Source organism: Streptopelia decaocto, assembly GCF_964273445.1.
Source record: "Streptopelia decaocto genome assembly, chromosome: 2".
Taxonomy (NCBI): Eukaryota; Metazoa; Chordata; class Aves; order Columbiformes; family Columbidae; genus Streptopelia; species Streptopelia decaocto.
This window is the reverse complement of record NC_138655.1, coordinates 63,440,978-63,461,410: the sequence shown is the minus strand read 5'-3', so window position 1 is coordinate 63,461,410 and position 20,433 is coordinate 63,440,978. Positions and strand designations below refer to the sequence as shown.

The window sequence follows — 20,433 nt, the reverse complement described above, 5'->3', positions numbered from 1 at the left end:
AAGAGTGGTTATTTGCTTGTTTTTATGTGGGTTACCAGCTAAAGCAAAGCATGGAGTTGAGCAGAGGTTCCTATTAAAGGCTACAAGAGTGTCACTGTAAACAAGTCTCTTTCATCTAAATTCAGCAGAACATGTGGTGCTGGTACCAGCTTGATACAATTTTTAAGAAGCATCAACTGTTAAAGTCTGGTTTTTATTATTAATATATTTGATTATTTGTTTTTATTGTTAAGTTATTAAACTTTGAAACTGAAACCAAATCCCACGCACGTTTAACACAGAAGTGCAACAAGCGTTTGTTGCCAATGACAGAACAACAGTGGCAGCATTTTTGCCAGGCTTCTGTTCCACATTTACTGTGTACTGCAACTATTAATATTTATGCAGCGCATATTTCTGCAACAGTTCTTACTACCATATATTGACCAGCTCTACAAAGCCCATCTATAGGCTATGCTGTTTCCAAACGCTCTCCTCTCCTTTTCACTGAAAATTCTTCCTTACCAGGTGTTCTGGCTGCAAGTAAAGTACTGGTGATGAAAATCAAATAGCCTCATACTCTACAAATGGAGTTTCCAAGCAGAAGGAGAGAAGCAGCCTCGTGTTAGCTCTGCTCAGCCACCAGGTATCACTAATGGTGCCAGCAACAAAATCCAAGGCTGCTTTGTGTTTATGTTTTATCTGTCTTGTCAGACATAATGTTTTTAAAGATGTTTAATAAAGTAGTTGAAAGATAACGATTACCCAGTCTCATCATTTGCACATGAAAGGTGGAGTGGAGAAGTTACAGTAATTTGTTGCCAGACTTCAGTGGAACAAACAGCTGCATTTTATTTATCTTCAGATATCAAAGGACTTGAGTAGGACAAAGATTACTTGGCTTGACAAGCATTCAAAGACCCCTCCAGCTCAAAAACAGAGATGTTTCTGAGGAAAATCATGAAAGGATTAAATTTAAGCCTAGCAGCAATTCCTATTACACCGGCATGAATTCTACCGCCATCCCCTAATCTTGTCAAAGCTAAGACAAGATGCTTTGCCACCTTTTCAAGTACTGTGGTGTTGGACATTTGCAAAGGCCACAAGCAGACAAGTTCTTCCTCCTAAGAAGCAGAGGCTTCATGGCAGTGTTAAGACACTTTAAATCTGCTGTGCTCCTGCCCTTCCTGTGCTAGCTCCTCACTCAAATGACTAGTTTTCTGCCAAAGAGCTGGCTCAGAGATCAGCCACCCATACATGAGCAGATAAACTGACAACTTCAAGTTACCTTCTCTGCACCCTTTATTTTATTCCCTCAGTCTTATACAAGACCATTGTGAAAATCTGCACAGCTCAACCAAGACTAAGACCAGAAGCAGCCCAGTATTCTCCCTCAACACATGCTGCAACCTGCTTTATTATTTAATGTATCAGATGTCTTTAACAAGAACAGTAAAAAAAAAAAAAAAGTCACATCGTTCTTGTTTGGAAATAAATTTTGAGAAGGTGAAGTCGATGCTTGTGCTGTAAAATAAACAGGATGGTTACTGAAGAATCAAAAAGAAAATGTGAAAGACTTCAATTCTAACTTTTCCAACTGCGCCCACTCTAGAGGGCTGAGCAGACAGTTAAAGATTTTATGAAGCTGGAAATGGGTTTCATTTTAGTTGCTGCCTCAAAGCCAGTTTTTGTGTTTAACACACATGATTATACAGCCAACCAGCACTCCTGGGGATTATCTGCTTAGAGTATGAAAGACAATAAAACAACCCACCATCAGTTTTTCTGTCAGACTTGGGCATGATTCCCATTAGCACATTTTTATTTTAAAACTGTGTGATTGCTATGATTTTATAACACAAGAAGGCTAAGCACAGATATTAGTACTTTGAGCAGAACAGAACTTTGCCAGTTAAATAACAAATTGCAGAGTTATGAACTACTTCTTAACATACTGAAATATGATGCATGGCACAGCAGTTTATATACATTAGCTGCTGCATGCAGTTGAGGAAAAACAGCATTTTCTAATCTTTAATTTAATGTAAATTAAAACAAGCCAAATCCAAAACCCAACCAGGTAAATGCACATTTTCCTTGTTGATTTTGGATCAACTTTAAGTGAGAAGTAATGGTAGGACAGCAGCTCTAAGCACTCAAGGAGAAAAGAAACAACTGGTGTTCAGTATTGGTTTACTGTTACAGTAATGGACTATTAAAATCCAACTACAAAAGATTAGATGCTTATAACAAGTTTTTGAAGGTAACACTTAATGGCTTTTTACTCACTATCAGTTTTCCAGACCCCAAAATGCAAGACAATACAGGTATCACAGGACAGCAGCCTTCTCCAACTTCAGGCCACCTCAGTTAACAGCTGCAGTTCATTCGTGGCATTTACTAAATGATGAAAGTCCCTGTTCCAGTTAGCTGTAGAGAGTGGTTTAGGGTTATTTGCTGTTAGAATGTTTTTCCACTTCTTCAGGTTTTTTGCCTTTTACGTTCCTGCAAGCAGCGTGATATTTGACAAGGATATGTTGAAATATAGATTCAGCATCTGGCACTCCAGCATTTCAGCTGTCTCCTACACTTACCATGAAACTATTTAAACATTGAGAAAGCTTTCAAATTAATTTTATTAAGGGAAAGATTGTGAATTTTATCTAGAATCTGCTTTAGGATTGACAAAGTGGCCCCACATTCATTAATTAAATTTTATGGAAGTTGCTTAGGAGCAACAGTAATACAACTGCTGATTCACAGGAGCAGCAGCTATACTCACACAACAGCAACAAGCACAATCACAGTCCCTACTGACACCCTATGTATTGTCAAGACTGTCTGAATATTTGAGTAAATTTTTTATTTCTCCAAACTCCAGCTCCTTCTCCTTGAGAATCATTCTGCTGAGGGACACATTTTCATCAACACAACAGATTTACAGGAACAAAGCCACTTGCTGAAACTCAGGCAAAACAAACAGAGGCCCAAAACCTCAAACGACCATCAGGACACACCTCCAGTTGTGATGGGGACAAAATGAAAAGGCTTCCCAGAAGTATAGTTCATTTGACCGCAGTTTGTGGTCAAGACAAGGCCTGACAGGCTGCTCACCACATCTCTCATCTCCTTTACTACTTGAGCTGCAGCAGATTTTCTGTTACTGTCCATTACTATGGAAACTCTAAACAGTGGTAGGAAGTGAAGCTCAGGTCATCAGCAGCTTCCATCACTTCTCCCAGAATCAGAATCATTACTCTGGATTTACAGTGGTGTGCTCAGTTAGCATTAGAGCCAAATATCACTCCACTCCCTATGCTTGCTGTACTTCAGCATCTTGGTACTGGATATACCTCTTTTCCTTAGGAAAAAAAAAAAAAGTGCTGCACAGAGTACTTACAGGGTTATCAGCATGTTCATTTTGCAACACTTCCTGAGTTTCTGAACTTCCCAGGTTAAACACACTGTAGCAGGTAACCCAAGCAAAAGACGATAGATCTTGAAATATCTGTTACCTGGTAGACCTCCACTTACATACTTATGCCGCAGTCGCAAAGTTCAAGGAGTCATTTCAGGCACATTGACAATGCAAAAGTCATTATAATTCTGCTATTTATTCCATTCTATTTAAGAGTCTCCAATACCCCCTGGCTGGAACAGACAGGCATTAAAGCAAGATCTGATAACATCATTTCATTTAATTGTACAAGGAAAAATGTAACGCATTCACAGTATGTAATACCAACTTATTTCAGTTTTTCTGTTCTTTGTTTCTGCCTGAATTCATGGCTTACACTTTAACATTTTTGCAGTATTCAAAAGACTGTCTCAAGCGCTGTAGTTTAAATCAGACACAGAATAAATGAAGTCTTGAAAAAACAACGACAAACTGCATCATCAGCTAAGCCCCTCCTTTATGCAGGTCTTGGCTGCAGTACAAGAGTTCAGTTATTATGGAGCAACTCAAACACATCCATAATTCCTTGCATTGTTCTAAGGTCTTTGGGACATCCATTCCTTCCCCAGCAGCAGGCACCTTCCATAGAGTTCTGGATATGTCTGATATCAGTTAAAGCCAAGTGAGTAAATTCTTGGGCTCAAAGCATCAACCGATATAAGTCACTACTGTGCTAATGAAGTCAAAAGAGCCACATCAGTTTACAACACAGGACATGACCCAAACTGGCACCCTGGGAAAACAAGCCAAAGCAAAACCGATGTTTCTTTTTCTAGCCTGGTTCTCCAATTAGGATACATACTGTCAGCAGATGGATCACTATGAGCCATAATAATTTGTCATAGCTGAGTTTACTCAAACATAACCTGAAAACGTCCCAGAGCCTTCAGGACCCCAAAAAGTATGAACAGTAATTGTTGCAAGCACACTGGGAATGGCAATTCAGGTCCTTAGTAAAAAGCCTGGCTAACAAGCATTGACATCTCCCACCTGAGCAGCTAACTGCAATCCTGAAAAATCTAGGGCTCTGGAGACTTGAACAAAAAGTAGGAAGCAGAATAAGGCATCCATCCAATACCTGGATACCAACCTGGCATGTGAGAGCCCAAACGGCATGCACAAGGCTTACCTCTGGGGACAAGCAAGGGATGTGCTTTCAAACTGAGAAAGTGCAAGATTAAGTTCAGATAAAAAACAACTAGGCAAACAAACAAACAAACAAAAAGAATCAGACTAGCAAATTGTTGCTTGATTATTGTGCAAAAAGTTACCTGTTTTGCCACTCTGGGAACAAATATTTAAGCTGTTTTAACATGACTGTATAATTCACTTGATGAGAGAAAGGATAACCCAGATACAAACTGGGAGAACAGATGACTAATCATGCAGTTGATAAACAGTTTGTTGTGATAGAAAAAGACCTGAACTTCAGCTATCCAGTCTTTCCATGCCTGCACACTTCTGCTCAGTTCTCTCAAACCAAACCTACTCTATAACACTCAGAGAACAACCTTTGGCAGCCACCTCCCAGGACTTCTCCCACTGAAGGCCAGTGATCCCTGACCCAAGAGGCTAGAGAGCCCATGCTCTGCAGTGTCCTTCAAAGTCACAGAAGAGGACTGACCTCATACTTGTATCCCTGTCAGCATAATTTCCTGCCTCTGAAGTCAGAGTTTAGGGTATGAGCTGAAGCACTGCAGGCACACAAGATTCCCCTGGATGGCACAACGATTTCTTTGTGCTAGTCACCATGTTCTCTGGTGCAGGTCTCCAGCAGAAGGATCAGCATTGCTCCATCACCCCACTCTGAAGACAGGGAAAACAGCCGAGGTATGATGAAGCAAAAGAAGAAGAGACAAAAAAATATTTCAATAACTCCTCTTTAGAGTTGAGGGGAACGATTTCCAAAGGCTTCTTCTCAGAAAAGGAAATGCACATGATTGTTTAGGACTGTCCACAAGTATGAACCTCAAACATTAACCCCAGGAGTCTCTTATTAAAGGTGTCATTAATCAAAGGGATGGTCCAGGATTTACTGTTTCTTTCAGCTTTATAGAAGGAGCGCACAAGAATGTGTGTTGGGAAAACTTTCAAGCTTTGCCACATGTGAGGAGGCATGGGCCTGTCTTCCCTCTTGTATAAGCTTTGTTACTTGTCAGCAGGATTCTTTCCACTGTGCAACAGGTAATAGAAAAGCATTTTAAAATACTGAACTTTTCCATTAAGGTTACAAGTTATTAACCTCCACAACTAGCATACTTGTCCTACTGAAGAAGAGGGAGCATTTTTTTCCACCCACAGCCAACAGTTCTCTCTCATTTGCCTTTTTCTGTGGTCATCATTTCAGTGGCAACCCCAAATCCCAACACAAAGTTAGGGATACTCAGTGACTTCAGCAGTCTGCCCAAGCAGAGCCAGGACAGCTGCATTTGGAACAAGACTGATCCAGAGACACGAATAAACTCGAACTGATGCAGGCATGACAAAGTCATGAAAGCGATTTCTTATGACCTGACCCACCATCAACATTCACAAGCCCCAACAAGCATTACAGGAAGGTGACTTAATAGGAGGAGACTTAATAGGACTTGTCATCCACCTTCACCTTTTCTGCACAAGAAGGGAGAGCTAGCAACCAAAGTTCTCTCCCACAGATACTTCCACTCATCTGACAGACACACAAAGAAAATAAACTGCTCTAGACCCTTTTCTCCATTGCCTCCTTGAGCACTTAGTTCCATGTAAAAGAAGTTGGCAGATAACGTTCTCTGAATGGCGAGGGCCACACAGCCCTGGATGTATCTGACAACACCAAATCAAACTACACACACTGTACCAGCTCATACCAATGTACAGGTTGAAGCCTCCTCCTAAATCCTCATCAGTGCAAATGCCCCCACACAGCAGAGAGTCCAGACCAAAAAGAAGCTACATGACTGCTCAAAGTTTCAGATCAAGTCTCATGTCTGACTCTGCTATTGACAAGCCCTGTGCTATAAATCCCTACATGACTGAAAGAACTGTGGAGGTGTGTTAACAGAGTGTTAGGTTCACCTGGGATTTAAGGAGCTCTGTGGCAAAGACACCCTGTTATAAAAACCAGTCTTCATCTGAGGCAACTGCCAAACATAGTCTTTAAGAAGGTGGTTTCAGATATCTGCAATAAGAGCTTGATGGCCATTTAAACCTGACATCATCCTGACATTTGGGAAATTCTGCCTTACATTTGTTTGATGATTCAAAATGGGAAAATTCAACACTCCTTAGAGTAAGGACAGAGAGTAGAATCATCATTTGTCTGTCTGCCAGGTCAGCATAGTCAAATAAGACCTAATTTGTGACAGAGGTTTGTTGGGTTTTTTTTTTACCTACGTATCTGTGCACATTCACACGCTATACAGGCATGAATCATTTGGGTATGACACTGACTTACCAAGATGGATAGATAAGATTTCTAAATGTGAAGTAGTAGTACAACACTAGGATCCCCTCCCTCCTCACGGTTCCCTCAAAAAAAATGGAGTGGTGCAGCTGACATGCGCAAGTGATAACACAGTACAAGCAGCACAAGGTACCTTCCCCTGGGAAAAGAAGTGGCTCATGGTGATTCTCAGCATGTTATCCTTCAAACACCTCACAGGTAAGGATGCAGGGCCTCTGCCTGCCCTGAAGTCATGACATTCCTGCAAGTTGTAATGAAGTGCCTGAGAGGAGGAGCAAAAGGGCTCCTAGGTCCCTCTTACAGCATTTCGGCCTTTAAATGGGGACCACAAATCCACTCTTCATCTTGCCCCAGCACACTTGAAGGCACCAAAATGAAATTGTACCTTACCTTGTCTTTGTATAAAAACCCTGAGCAGTGGATGAGCACTTGAAACAGCCTTGAAGAAGTTGTCATCATTGTTAATAGGGAGAAGGTCTCCATGCATGTCAGCATATCCAATCATCACTTCCAGATTGGCTATATGATGAATGTGAAGAATTAGTTTGTAGAAGTCTTCAAACTTTCCTGGCTTGTAGCGATCCAGGGAGAACCTTCTGAACTCTGCCCCAAACTGCAAGAGAAAACAAAGAGAGCGTCTGCTGTCAAACATCAACACAGCCCAATGCTCCTGCTCGGCATTTGAACATAGTGTGAGTCACCTCTCTTTCTATGATCAATATAGTCACATATCGGTGCTTTCAAGTCTACAAATTACTTTTTAGGTCTTTACATTAGAATATAACCATGGCTACCAAGACACCACCCTAGCTGACAATAGATATGCTGAAGAGGAAAGACCCATCACATCAGGAGAAATGCAGGAGCTGAATAAAGCAGCCCAATCTGCTCCCCATGTAATAACCAGTGCAACTGAGAAAAGGTGACAGGTGACAGTCATAGGTGACTGTGTTCCCAGAGGTCCAGAGGCACCCATTTGCTGACCTGACACATCCTCTACAGAGGTGTTCTGGTTATTAGGGGCTCACATCAGGGATGTCACTGAGAGACTACCAAGCCTTATACAGTCAACTGACTGTTATCCATTGCTGTTGTTTCACACGGGCACCAGTGATACAGCCAGGAGCAGTCTGAGGAGTATCAAGAGGGATTACAGAGCCCTGGGAGCAGCTGTGAGGGAGTGTGGAGTGCAGGTAGTTTTGTCATCAATCCTCCCGGTCAAAGGGAAGGGACTTGAAAGGGCCAGTCATATCCGGACTATCAACAAATGGTTATGGGACTGGTGCCACAGCCAGGGGTTTGGCTGCATAGACCATGGGACTTGCCTTGAAAAACCTGGTCTACTGAGGGCTGATGGGGTCCATCTGTCAGAGAAGGAGAAGATCATCTTCAGTCATAGGCTTGCCAAGCTGATGAAGAGGGCTTTAAACTAAAGTTGCTAGGAGGCCGGGCAGGGGGAAGGAAGGGAACCTCTGTCCATCCCACTCCTACCAGTTTATTGCCAGTGACAGCAAGAGATGCCCAGAGCCTGGAGATGCATCACAGGTCAGCAGGAAAGCACCTGAAGAGCAGCACAAAGAAATTCCAGCCAGGAAGTCAGCTTCATCAGGAGCCCAACTCAAACATCTCTGTGCAAACACATGTAGCATGGGGAGTAAACAAGAAGAGTTAGAGACGTCCACATGCCTGCATGGCTGTTACTGGCATCATGGAGATGTGGCAGGATGGCTCCTGTGACTGAAGTGCTGGAATGGAAGGATATAGGCTCTTTAGGAGGGACAGGTAGGGAAAATGAAGTTGAGGGGGTCATCCTTTACATCAGTGACTGACTGGAGTACATGGATGAGGAGCTGACCAAGAGCTATGGGTCAGGATTAAAGGGAGGGCAGAGAGAGTGACATTATAGTGTGGGTTTGCTACAGGCCATCCAACAAGGAAGATCAAGCAGACGAGGCCCTCTATAAACAGACAGGAGCAGCCTTATGTCCACAAGCCCTGGTCCTCATGGGGGAAGGGATGCCATCCAGAAGGACCTTGACAGGCTTAAGAGGTGGGCCCATGCAAACCTCATGAAGTTCAACAAGGCCAAGTGCAAGGTCCTGCACCTGGGTCAGGGCAATTCCAAGCACAAATACAAGCTGAGTGGAGAATGGATTAAGAACAGACCTCAGGAGGAGGACTTCAGGGTATTGGTTGACGAGAAGCTCAACATGACCCAGCAATGCACGCTTGCAGGCCAAAAAGCCAACCATGTCCTGTGCTTCATCAAAAGAAGCGTGACCAGCAAGTTGAGGGAGGTGAGTCTCCCCCTTCACTCTGCTCTGGTGAGGCCCCACCTGCAGTACTGTGTTCAGCTCTGGGGCACCAGACATAAGAAGAACATGGACCTGTTGGAGCAATTCCAGAGGAGGCCACAAAGATGATCAGAGGGCTGGAGAACATCTCTCATTAAGACAGGCTGAGAAAGTTGCGGTTGTTCAGCCTGAGGAAGAGAGGCAACAGGGAGACCTTGTAGCCACCTTCCAGTACCTAAAGGGGGCCTACAGGAAGGGTGGAGAGAGACTTTTTACAAGGACGTGTAGTGATAGGAGAAGGGGTAATGGCTTTAAACTGAAAGACAGTAGATTTACATTAGATAAAAGGAAGAAATTATTCACCATGAGGGTGGTGAGGCACTGGAACAGGCTGCCCAGAGAAGCTGTGGATGCCCCATCCTTGGAAGCATTCAAGAACAGGCTGGATGAAGCTTTGAGCAACCTGGTCTAGTAGAAGATGTCCCTGCACATGGCAGGGGAGTTTGCCCTTTAAGGTCCCTTCCAACCCAAACCATTATATAATTCTATGATGATTCTAAGTGTGTCACCTTAATATTAAAAAAAATGCACTTTCTTTTAAGTTTTCATTAAATCCTCCAGAGGATAAATGCATTTGTAGGATTTAACTTCAAAGCTGCATCATTCATTATTATAATCTCAAGCATCTACAGAACCATTCTTCTCCAAAGCAGAAGTGTTCACTCTACTGCTTTAAAAAGAAGTTACTCAGCTATTCAAATAACCTTATAAAAATTCTTTGCATGTTTCCCATCAATACCACTGGGATTCCAACCACAAGACCTGTAAAGAAGTGTGGTATGTAAGCGCACAGCTTGTCATTAGGAAATACATTCACTCTACATGCCCCCTGAATTTCCTGGTATACATACAGAAGGAGGAAAATTCTTATTCTGAGTTAGTTTTCATGGGTTTAATTTTTCTGTCACTCCACTGGTTTTTACTTTAAGTTTTACAGCCCAGTAAGTGGCTGTTTTAAAAAAAAGAAAAGAAAGTGTGTGATTTGGTATAAGACAATTGAAGATGTTATAAATCCATTAAGTTACTTAAAGTAAGTCAAAGTGATTGACTAAAAGATTTAAATGGACCTTATTTGCAATATTAGAAACCAAATATGCTATGAAGAACTGGAGGAAAAAATTAGATTCTCTAATGAAGGAAATGAAGAGTCAAACCCCAGGCTTCTGGTTAAGTAGATTAAATGATCCTTCTGGTATATTTAACTTCATAACTCAGATTTTGTAGTACTAGTAAACTACTGTTCATAAACTGAACCTTTAAATCATGGAAACTCATTCCCGAAAGCATGGAACCACATCCATAAATCCAAGAACAAAGGGGGCTCTGACTAGGATCTCATGGAAGTTCTCATTTGCAAAGCCAGTCAATACCAGAGCAAGAAACCAAAGACAAAAAGAAAAAAAAAGAAAACAAAACAAACAAAAAAAAATGAACAACTAGCAAGCAAACAAAGGGAGGAAAAAAAAAACCAAAACACAACAACAGAACAGCTTGAGAATTTTTTGTAGACAAATTCTTCCTCAAAATGGAGAATGAGATGCTTAGAAGTCCTCAGATGTTAACTTATACATGCAAGCCACTCTTTTGCTGAGACTAACAAAAGTATGAATCATCACCATAATCATCTTCACGAAAAAAAAAAAAAGGAAACCAACCACCCTACTGGCTTTGGGTGCAATGACGTTCACAAATTACTTCCACGGTTATGAAAATCCCACTCTTCAGCATCAAAGTCTAGTTGTGATCATCTGTAAGCTTGTTTGGTCAAATTATGCTGCTTGTTTGCAATATTAACTGCTAGTTCCTGTCCTGTTTGGATTTCAATTCAGAGTGCCCATCCAAATGCACAAGAACCGAACAAACCACAGCTGGTTCCAATGGAGGGAAAACAGTCCTCCTTTGTCCTCCATCCCCTGATCCTCTCCAGAAAAATTCAAGTGGCAACTTACTCCTATTGACACATTTCAAACTGGAAAAAAGCTTAAGTCTTTTTATTTGAAAAGTATCTTAAAGTTTTATTTTTCCTAGATTCAAACAAGAAGTAACCATCTTAAAGTGAAAAGTTTAACATCTACGTGATAAACAAACCAGGCAGGAACAAGATTTTTGTAGGCTTTGTTTAGGGCTGCATCTCCTGCTCCACACACCTGAACAGGAACACAGGTTTCCTTCAGCCAAAACAGCACTGCACCAGGCCAGGGCACCTGGGTGCCAATCCCAGTAACCACTGGTTTACTGGACTGACAACTCTTTCAGGACCATTAGCACACAGGGTACTTGCAAGGAAGCAGACACTGGTCTCAGCCCAGCCAGTATGACAACCACCCTACACAACTGCCCGGATATCTGCTGGGGGAGCCCATTGCTCCTGCTCGGCCCAACAGAGGTGCCCAGGCACAAATGCTCCTGGTGCTGGGGCAGTGAGGTCAGTAGGAAAGAGACATGGGAAAGGAGGGAGGAAAGAGGCAAGGATTGTTATTTACACCTTGGTGTGACCCACAGTTCAGCTTAAGCTGCCACATGAGAGGAGGACAAGTGAAAAGGCCAGGCCTCCCAGCTGAACCCCCACGGGCTGTATCAGCCGAGCGTGAGGGGTGGGTAGCAACCCACCTACGGGGATGAAACTGCAGACTTGGGGCACCGAGGTCTGATGCGAACACTGTATAGTCAAATGAACTCATTCACACGTTCAGCCTCAGGAAAGCCCAAGAGACAATTTCCTTCGCCCAGTAACGGGACAACCATAAACAAAGGCCAGCAATTTTATTTATGCTTTTTGCATGGCGCAGTGCTTGAAGGCAAGAGAGCTGGAAGGCGATTCTGCAGAGGAGAAGAAAACCAGAGTCTCCTCAAGAGAAACTTAAGCAGATAATGCAGATAATGTTTTGTTGTTTAAATGTTAGTATTACTGTAGTAGTAGTTTAGCTGATTAACTCACCCTGTGCACATACACAGGCAGCAACCATTGTCAGCGGGTCTTTTCAGAAGAGGGGAAAAAAATGCTTCAGCAGTGACTGTTCATTCATCATCCCTAATGAGGCTGATAGGGACTATTGCAGTAATAATAGCTTTTGCAGTACCACACAGCTTGGAGACTGGGTGCTCTGCATTGTATTCAGCCAGGATTTCAAGATAACATCCACAACGTATCCTCCAGAAACTACAAATTCCAAGGGCTTTGCACAGATAGCCAAGATGACTATCTGCTTTTCCAAGCTACAAAGTTCACCTTTAGTATATCGCTCCACAGAAAGAGACACATGGACTGGTGTCTGCCAGCAGACTCTCTGCTGGAACGATACTGTGATACACTGTTTGATAAACTAACAGTTTTAACAAGCAGATTAGTTTGTCATAATGAAGTAAATGATTCTGACCTGTTTATCTAATACAAATACAGCATCTACTATTGCATAAGTCCTAGGACAGGATGATCCAAGGGAATTAAAAAATTTACTCTGACAGACTAATTATGACTGAAAAAATAAATAGGAAAAACTGTACAGTTTGTTTCACAAAGAACAAGCTCTGTCCCAAGACCCTCTGAAGTATCAGCTGTACTTGCTGTCTGCAGCTAGATGACAAAAAGCACCCTACGAAACGCTATACATCAAGCAGGAACCTTAAGCAAAAACAGATGCCAAGAAAAACTGGCAAAAGAAAATAAGTTTTCTGATAAGAGTTGTGCTAAGGAATTAGAAAGTCACAGCTAACTGACCAAAACTTGCACAGGCTGACAAAGAGCAATCAACTTTTTTTTTTTTTTTTCTGGCTAGAGGGGAATAAAGGTCAGAGGAGAGAACAGGATTTTGAGGTTTGTTTATTTGGAGGGCTGCTATTTTCTGAAATTAAATGGAAGAGTTATTTGCAAACAAAAGAGACCAACTTTTTTTTCTTTAAATTTTAAGTTTCCAAAAGTTTACAGGGTCAAAAATGAAGCCCTGTGTTTATGAGGTGCCATCCCTCTAGTTTATTGCTGGCTTTGAGTTCAGGCTATTGTAATAAGAAAACATCAAAGAGCAGCATTTAGCAATAAACATGAATTACGTTAGCCACCTACTTCTCCCATGAAGCCAATATCAGGAACAGAAAGAAAAACAAACACTTTCATCCTTGTATAGATTCTAGTTTCTGCTTACCTGCGAGATTTTAAAAATAGGGAAGACCTGATCAGGGCAGCCTTATCAGTGAGAGGAAGCAGAGGCCAAGAAAGAGGAGGAGGGAGGGCTGAAAGTAAATGGTTTTGTGCTGGCTGACTTCATATCTGGGACTTCAGAGCTCTGCTGTCACATTTGTGTTTGTGTTTCTCTGTTGCCTCTTCCTCCCCCAGCTCACTCAGCACTCTCTTGCTGTGCTCCCAGTCTCATAGCGGTTGTCACTAGTGACAAGATGCCACCAACCAAGCAGATGTTCTCTGCAACAAGTTCTCTCTTCTCCCCTTCAACCACCTGCCCCAAAGCACCTCTCCTTCATCTCAATTATCAAGCTGATGGGAAATGTGGGATTTTGTATTCTGCTCAGTCCCCTACTTGCCTCTTGCTGTTTCTTCCAAGAGAAAGTCACAAGAGCACGACAGCCTCTTTTCTATTTGCCCTTCATAGGAACTCCATCACAGACAATTTCACTATCTTTCCCCCCCAACTTCTTCCTGATTGGCATCATACCATACTCCTACCCTTCACTCTTGTATTCTCCCCATTCATTCCCCCCCTAAAAATACAGCCATGCTTTAATATCTTCAATTCTTAGAACAGTTTCTCCCCCCAAAGAAACACAGCTGTTCCCCTACTTTTCATGCTTCTTGGACAAAATGCTTCATGTTTCTGCTTTTCATTTGAAGAACTGTCCTTTGCAACCCCTCTAACCCTCTCCAACAGCCGGTGGGGCTCAGTTCATGGCAACACTTTTCTCTCTTCTTCATCTATTCAGAAGACAAATTCAGCTTCTTTCTCTGTCCCTGTCACTCTCAGATCAACTTCTGTTCATGAGCCATGCTTCCCATGCAATCTTTTACTGAACTCTTCAGATGCTCAGCTGCCAGCTCAAGGGTAACTGAATGCTGAGCTTACCATTCTCCCTGCTTCACCTACCTTCTTTCATTTTTATTGGGCACAAGACCATTACACTGCCTTCCACCGCTTTAGCACAAATACAGCACAGGATGCATACATCCATGGCATGTCACCATCAGCACGAGGGCAAAAGGAACATTTGGCACCCTGCCCCCAGCAGGACAAAGGAGCGATGGATCAGGAGGTCTGGACAACACTGCCAAGAGCAGACAAATCCATGAGCCCAGCTTCCTGCACATAGGAAGCCCTGCACTAGTACAGGTCTGCAGCAAGAGCAAATCACTTTTTGAACATTCACTGTGAGAGACATCTGCACGGTTACCAGACACCTGTATCCATTAAGGGCTCTGGCTGGTTGCAAACTTAAGACCCTTTCAGTTTCTACTAGAGGTTTCTCCATGAGCTCAGGGACAACAACAGCTGCAGAGAAGTAATAATTTGATGTGCACACACACATGCACACACCTAGCCAGACCTGACAGGGGCCTGGGAACAGCTGTGCAGGGCGGAAGCAGGAGGGATGGCCCCAGGCTGGGTAGCTGTGGGGCTGGTGCACCACACCCTGCCCCAGACATTTCTGCCTCAATTAACTTCAGGAATTTCCAATGGGAACGGGACTACCTCTGTACTGGGACATTTTGCCTTCACTTAGAGGGAGGGAATGTCTCCAAAGCTACATTTCATCTTTAACTTCTGGCCTGAATTGTAAAGGTAATTAGGGGCAGGCAATCAATCCTTGGAAGAGCATTTCTTGGTTGCTAAAAGCTCAGATTAAGCGCGTGCAAAGTCTCTCACAAAGGGAATGATAAAGCACTACTAAGGAAAGCACTATTAATTGCATCCCTGAAGACCTCCTTGGAGGTGGCTAGTCCTGCAGCCTGCCAGAGCCTCCACAGGTATTTTAACCTCACAAGGAAGACATTCCTTTCTGACTTGGCTGTAAACAACTTTCAAACTTTAAAGAACACCTCAGCAAATTAAAGGTTCATTGTTCAGAGTCCTTTAGGACTGTTTCAGTGTGGCGAGACTAAAATTTACAAGATTACTCACATAAAATAGACTGGCTGGCTGAAGTTTTACGCAGATCTGGAATTCCCAAACTGCTAGGCTAAAAATGATTTCAAGAGCAAAACTGCTAACAATCAAGACACAATCAAGAATAGGAGAGTATGGAAGGTGCTGAAAGTAGCAGCCTGAGCCTTCTGGTCAATGCAGTGTAGGGGTATTGATAGCCATCCAGTTAGCACAGCGAGCACCCAAGCCTGTAACAGCAGTATAATAATTTCAGGAACATAGTCAGATAAACTGCCATGTTTCAGTAACTACATTTTTTTGGTTGATTGGGTTTTTTTTGTTGTTATTACACAGGACCCAAGGCTATAACCCCAGCACCAGAGCATATCCTCCCCTCTGTCCCATGCTCTGTGAAGGCAGGCAGCACAAAGCACATTTCCCAGCCTTCCCTATATCTCCTACAAGTATTACTGCTCACATAATGCCAGAGCACAGGTCAGAGAAGATAAGTTACACTGTGCTGGTGCTTATTGTAGCTGTCACTTCAACAGAACTATCACAAAAATTACTTGTCTGTGCAACACCTTTTTGGCTGAAAAGTTTGGCCTCTCATCTGTGAAGGGGCAGCAGGTTTGCACAGGATCAGCTGTAGTAGCTCAGCTGCTGCATGGTAACTTGCTGTGGTCACTTTCTCTCAAGTTACCCAACCGTTTAAAGACAGGCTTAGATTTACTAGGTATAACCACTTCAGAAAGTCAACCTACTAAGAAAAGATTTCTAATAACAGAGGAACCAGGAGTTTAGTGCATGCTATTTAGCACATCAAAATAAATACCTGTTGCCAGAACCTCAGCAAAAGGAAAACAGAAAGGAAAGAAACAGAGGTAAGATTTAAGAGATTAATGCTTGCAGTCTCTTTTTCTTGACACATTTTGCAACAATCCAGACCATCTCAAGTTGCTATTGCTGTGGCATACTGTCTTCATTTGAGAGGGGGAAGCACTGCGGTTTTCTGAGTCTGTGCCACATTTGGTTTGCATATAATTAAATATGTTTTGAAACTTAAAACCAGAAGTTAAATCAGCTGGTTACAGGGCTTTTCACTGCACTTAGTTTTATTCTAGGTATGACAAGTATGACCTTAACTTGGAAGAATCTAAAGTACTGCTTAAAAACTTAAAGCAGACAAAGTCTGTTTTAACATCCTGTAGGTTTAAAAAAAGTTATGCTTTTTGATCAATCTTGAAGTGTGCTACACATGGAAAACATTTCTTAAAACTTCAGAAGGCCTGTAAGGCTTCAGGCTTAGAGCAAAATCAAAGTACAAAATGCTGGAAAATACAATTTGTACACCTCTCTCATTTAGTTAACAGCAGACAGAGAAGAACCAGACCTTTGAAATCTCTTTACAGGAGACTGGTAAAAGCAAGTTTTCTCTTACTGCTAGTTGCTACAGCTACAACACTGGTGGATGTTAAACTCTGTACCTTTCTAATACATAATGTGCATACGTATACCATAATACCTAAACAGTCATGCGGACTTAAAATACTGGTAAGGCGTCCGAGCAGTATCAGCAACTTTGGGAGGGGTACAGGGGGGTGGAGAGTGGAATAGAGCATGTAAAAGGTTTAAAACAGCTATCTTAATGTAACAAGCACAAGTACACTCCTCCTGAGAAGCTGACACATGAGCAGGACAAACCACCCACAAGCTGTTTGGATATCACATCAATCTAGCAGCTGGGCAGGCTTGCTGAAGCCCAGACTTCTACACTTGCCCAGGACCAAAACAGATAATTTTATCTGCTAATGACTTCATAAGAGCACAGCTGATCTTTGAAGGCCATAACAGTATCCCGTCTATACTCTGGATACATCAAAATATGATTTAAAATGTATTAAAAATCTATTTGCGGCATCCATCTGAACACCAGCGTTTACTGGAACAAATTCAAAAGGGGATGGGAGAAGAGGAAAAAAATATGGTTATAGTCAAATGGATATATTTATCTTAGTGGGTTTGTTTATAGTAGCAGGATGTTAGTCATATTGTTAATTTGTAAATCAGTTTGTAATGTAAGAAAACATGACACTTAATAAGGCAGAAATGTCACAGTCAGCACCTGAGTCAGGTAGCTGCATTTCTATAATCCTCAGCCACCATCAAAAGTTCCAGCAACAAAAAGGGTTGGGTTTTTTTTTGTGTGTGTTTGTTTGTTTGGGGGTTTTTGTTGTTTTTTGCTTTAAAGGACTATTTTTCAAGGAACCATGAGTGCATTTACCTACTTTTAAAAACATGAAAATGAATTCTTACAGGTACATATAGCTTGCAGGAAATAACATAGAAGTAGTAGATAAATACTTTTCTGCTGCTTTTAAGCCAAAAACAAAACTGTCAGTTTCAAAGTGCACAAAACCCCACACTTTCACAAACAATTCAAAGGGCTACCATTTAAATGCCTGAGGCAATCTTATACCTCTACTATTCTAGAATATCCAAGTGACTTTAAAAGAAATATACACTTGACCTGATAGCTACCCTCCTCTTTGAAAAGCTGTATGTTCAATTCAAGGAGAAAAAAAAAAAAAATAATAAAAAAAAATCTCTTTTCACTCAGAGCAGGATGACAGAAGATTGGCTACATGGAGCTATAATTAAAGAGAAGTATCACCGTTAATAGAGGAATTTCTATTTTAAAAGTATTTCTTCTTCTGTACACTTACACTAATGGGGAAAGAAGCCTGAAACCTCTCTTGTAAAATTTAGGAGAGAAAATGAAAAATAGGTTTGGGATCTCGTGGTCACAGGCAGGATGCTTAACAAAACAAACAGAAAAAAAGCCCCACACATCACATGTGCTGTGGCTGTTGGTAAAAGGGAGGAGAGAGAGAGAAAGAGTCATCTGGAAACCTTTTGCAGAGATAGAGGCAATTTCTTCAGAGGGGACAGATAATTCACTTGTCACCTGACGGGGGAAAAGAGTCAGTGAGTACTAGACACATGAGAATACACAGTTGTTTTTGGCCAGCAAGATAATGTGTTTTCAGATACTGTCTAAAAGGGCTGAAATATTAATCCTGAGCTACGCAGACAACACCTAGATAAGAACTAAGCTTCTAATGTATTCTATCATGAAAGATGGCAGAAGAGGGATAAGGTATAATTACAATTCTATTCATATTTTCCTACAATATGTGCCAATTTCTAAGCAGGTTTCTCTTTATCCTGCCACCTTTCTATCTAGCAATAAGCTTTTAAGTATTTTGATTATAAGGCCAGCTCCCAGGGGAGGACGCAGAGGAAGGGAGGAAGCACTGAGCCCAAACGAAGAGGACTTCTTAAAGGAGATGACTATAGCGATTCCCATCACTGCCGTGTCTCAAAACAGAGGTCTGCTGATGCTGTTTTCTCCTTCTGTATTTGCTGAAGCACAGTGATCCAAGAGGCTTCTGCAGCACCTTACAGACGCTCAGAGAAAAAATGAGCTGATGCACACCAAGAGGCTTTACACAGTGCCACAAAGCTCATCCTCCTGCAAAGACATGTAGCCAAAGAACACATCACTGCAAATGTTCCCCCCAGGTAGTCACAAGGCACTGAAATATCCACAGACACAAGTGCTGAAGGCTGAAGCATACTCCTGGTCCATGTTCCTAGTGGGGGTGATGGGTCAGGCTAGGTCCAGGGAAGGTCCAGGCTGGTTTAGATCAGCTGAAATCCAATCATCCCCAAAGCTCACACATCTACTGAGCAAAGAAAGAATATCATGTGCAGGTTTTGACCCTTCAGCACAAGAAGGATGCTGAAAAGCTGGAGTGAGTTCAGCCACCAAGAAAGACTCCACCAAGACTCCCTCTTTCTCCTGCCCCACCCTTTTTTTTTTTTTTTTAAATAATCCTCTGGCCCACATCAGGAATCTTAAAACTTAAGGATACTTGGGGATTGCCAGAAAAGTGTCTTACCCAGTGTGGTACTGAGGATTTGACAAACTCTCCCCTTCCAATAATCAAGGGCACAAACCAATTTCCAATAACTTTACTTTGGAGAAAACAACAGAAACTCAGGAAATACAGGAAAACGTTGGTCAGTTTTCACAGGAGCCACTTCTGAATCATGACTAATGCAACACACCAGCTGGATGGTGGTTTATCCTTAAGGAAGGAACCACCTGGTTATCATAACAGAGGCAGGGCTATCAAAAACCCAACGGCTGCAGCCTATCACCCATTGGACTCCCCACAGCTATTTTTTTCCAGAGCTCCTTCACGCCCAACCCAATCTGCAGAGAAGGAGAAAAGCCATTTCACTTCGTTGTGTAAAAGCGGCACTCTGTCACACCCAGCTCCTTCGCTAAAAGGGATTCCACCTGCCCACGGCCTGCCACGTCCCCAGCCTTTGAAAAGCCACCTGAGAATCCCTTGATCCCCGGCCAGCAGCATGCCCCGGCGCAGAGGCTGAGCTGCACCCACCTCTGCTCAACTGGCAGCCTGCGCTCTCAGGCGATAGCTGCAAAATCATGAGTTCTCAGACTCAACTTTCGAGTTCCCAGGCAGGTCCAGACAGGCCTCCTACTTACAAAACACAGGCAACTAAATGTTTAAAAGACTGACTGCATACGGCTACCAAAAGCAGCATTATTGAATCTTTTTGTTTCCCCAGTCTTAGATAGTTCACCCAATAAAAAATTTTTTAAAAAATTAAAAAAAGGTATTTTTAGATGATTGCAGCAGGACAACCCAGTGGTCCACAAGGACAAGACAAACAGCATCATAACCAACCCTACAAGATTACCATGTTTTAACAAGAGGTATAAGGTCCCTTGCCAGGTACTATTGGCCAGAGCTTTTGACTGGATCTACTTCTAACCACTGAATGGTAACCCTGTGAGAGGGAACCTATAAGCTTTACAAACAAACCATCTCGCAATGTCAGTACCACCCTCTGTTCACCAACAACCTGCAACAGCCTGCTACATAAACACTTTAGATGTTATTGTGCACAAGTCACACTAACAGTAAAACCCCACCAACACCAGGAAATTCAACAGCACAGCCTCCACCGACCCACGCTGCATGTTAATGGATCATCGCTGGGTGTAGGCCCTCACCAGGA

General features: G+C 42.4%; 1 protein-coding gene across 2 annotated transcripts in view; it reads right to left on the bottom strand.

The window, feature by feature from the left end:
• PARD6G (par-6 family cell polarity regulator gamma) overlaps window positions 1-20,433 on the bottom strand; it is an 86,146-nt gene that overhangs the window by 47,773 nt on the left and 17,940 nt on the right. For both annotated transcript variants that reach the window (XM_082045073.1, XM_082045074.1), the window contains one exon: window positions 7,269-7,491. In XM_082045073.1, coding sequence (XP_081901199.1) covers window positions 7,269-7,491 — 223 coding nt within the window. The remainder of the gene's footprint in view (window positions 1-7,268; window positions 7,492-20,433) is intronic.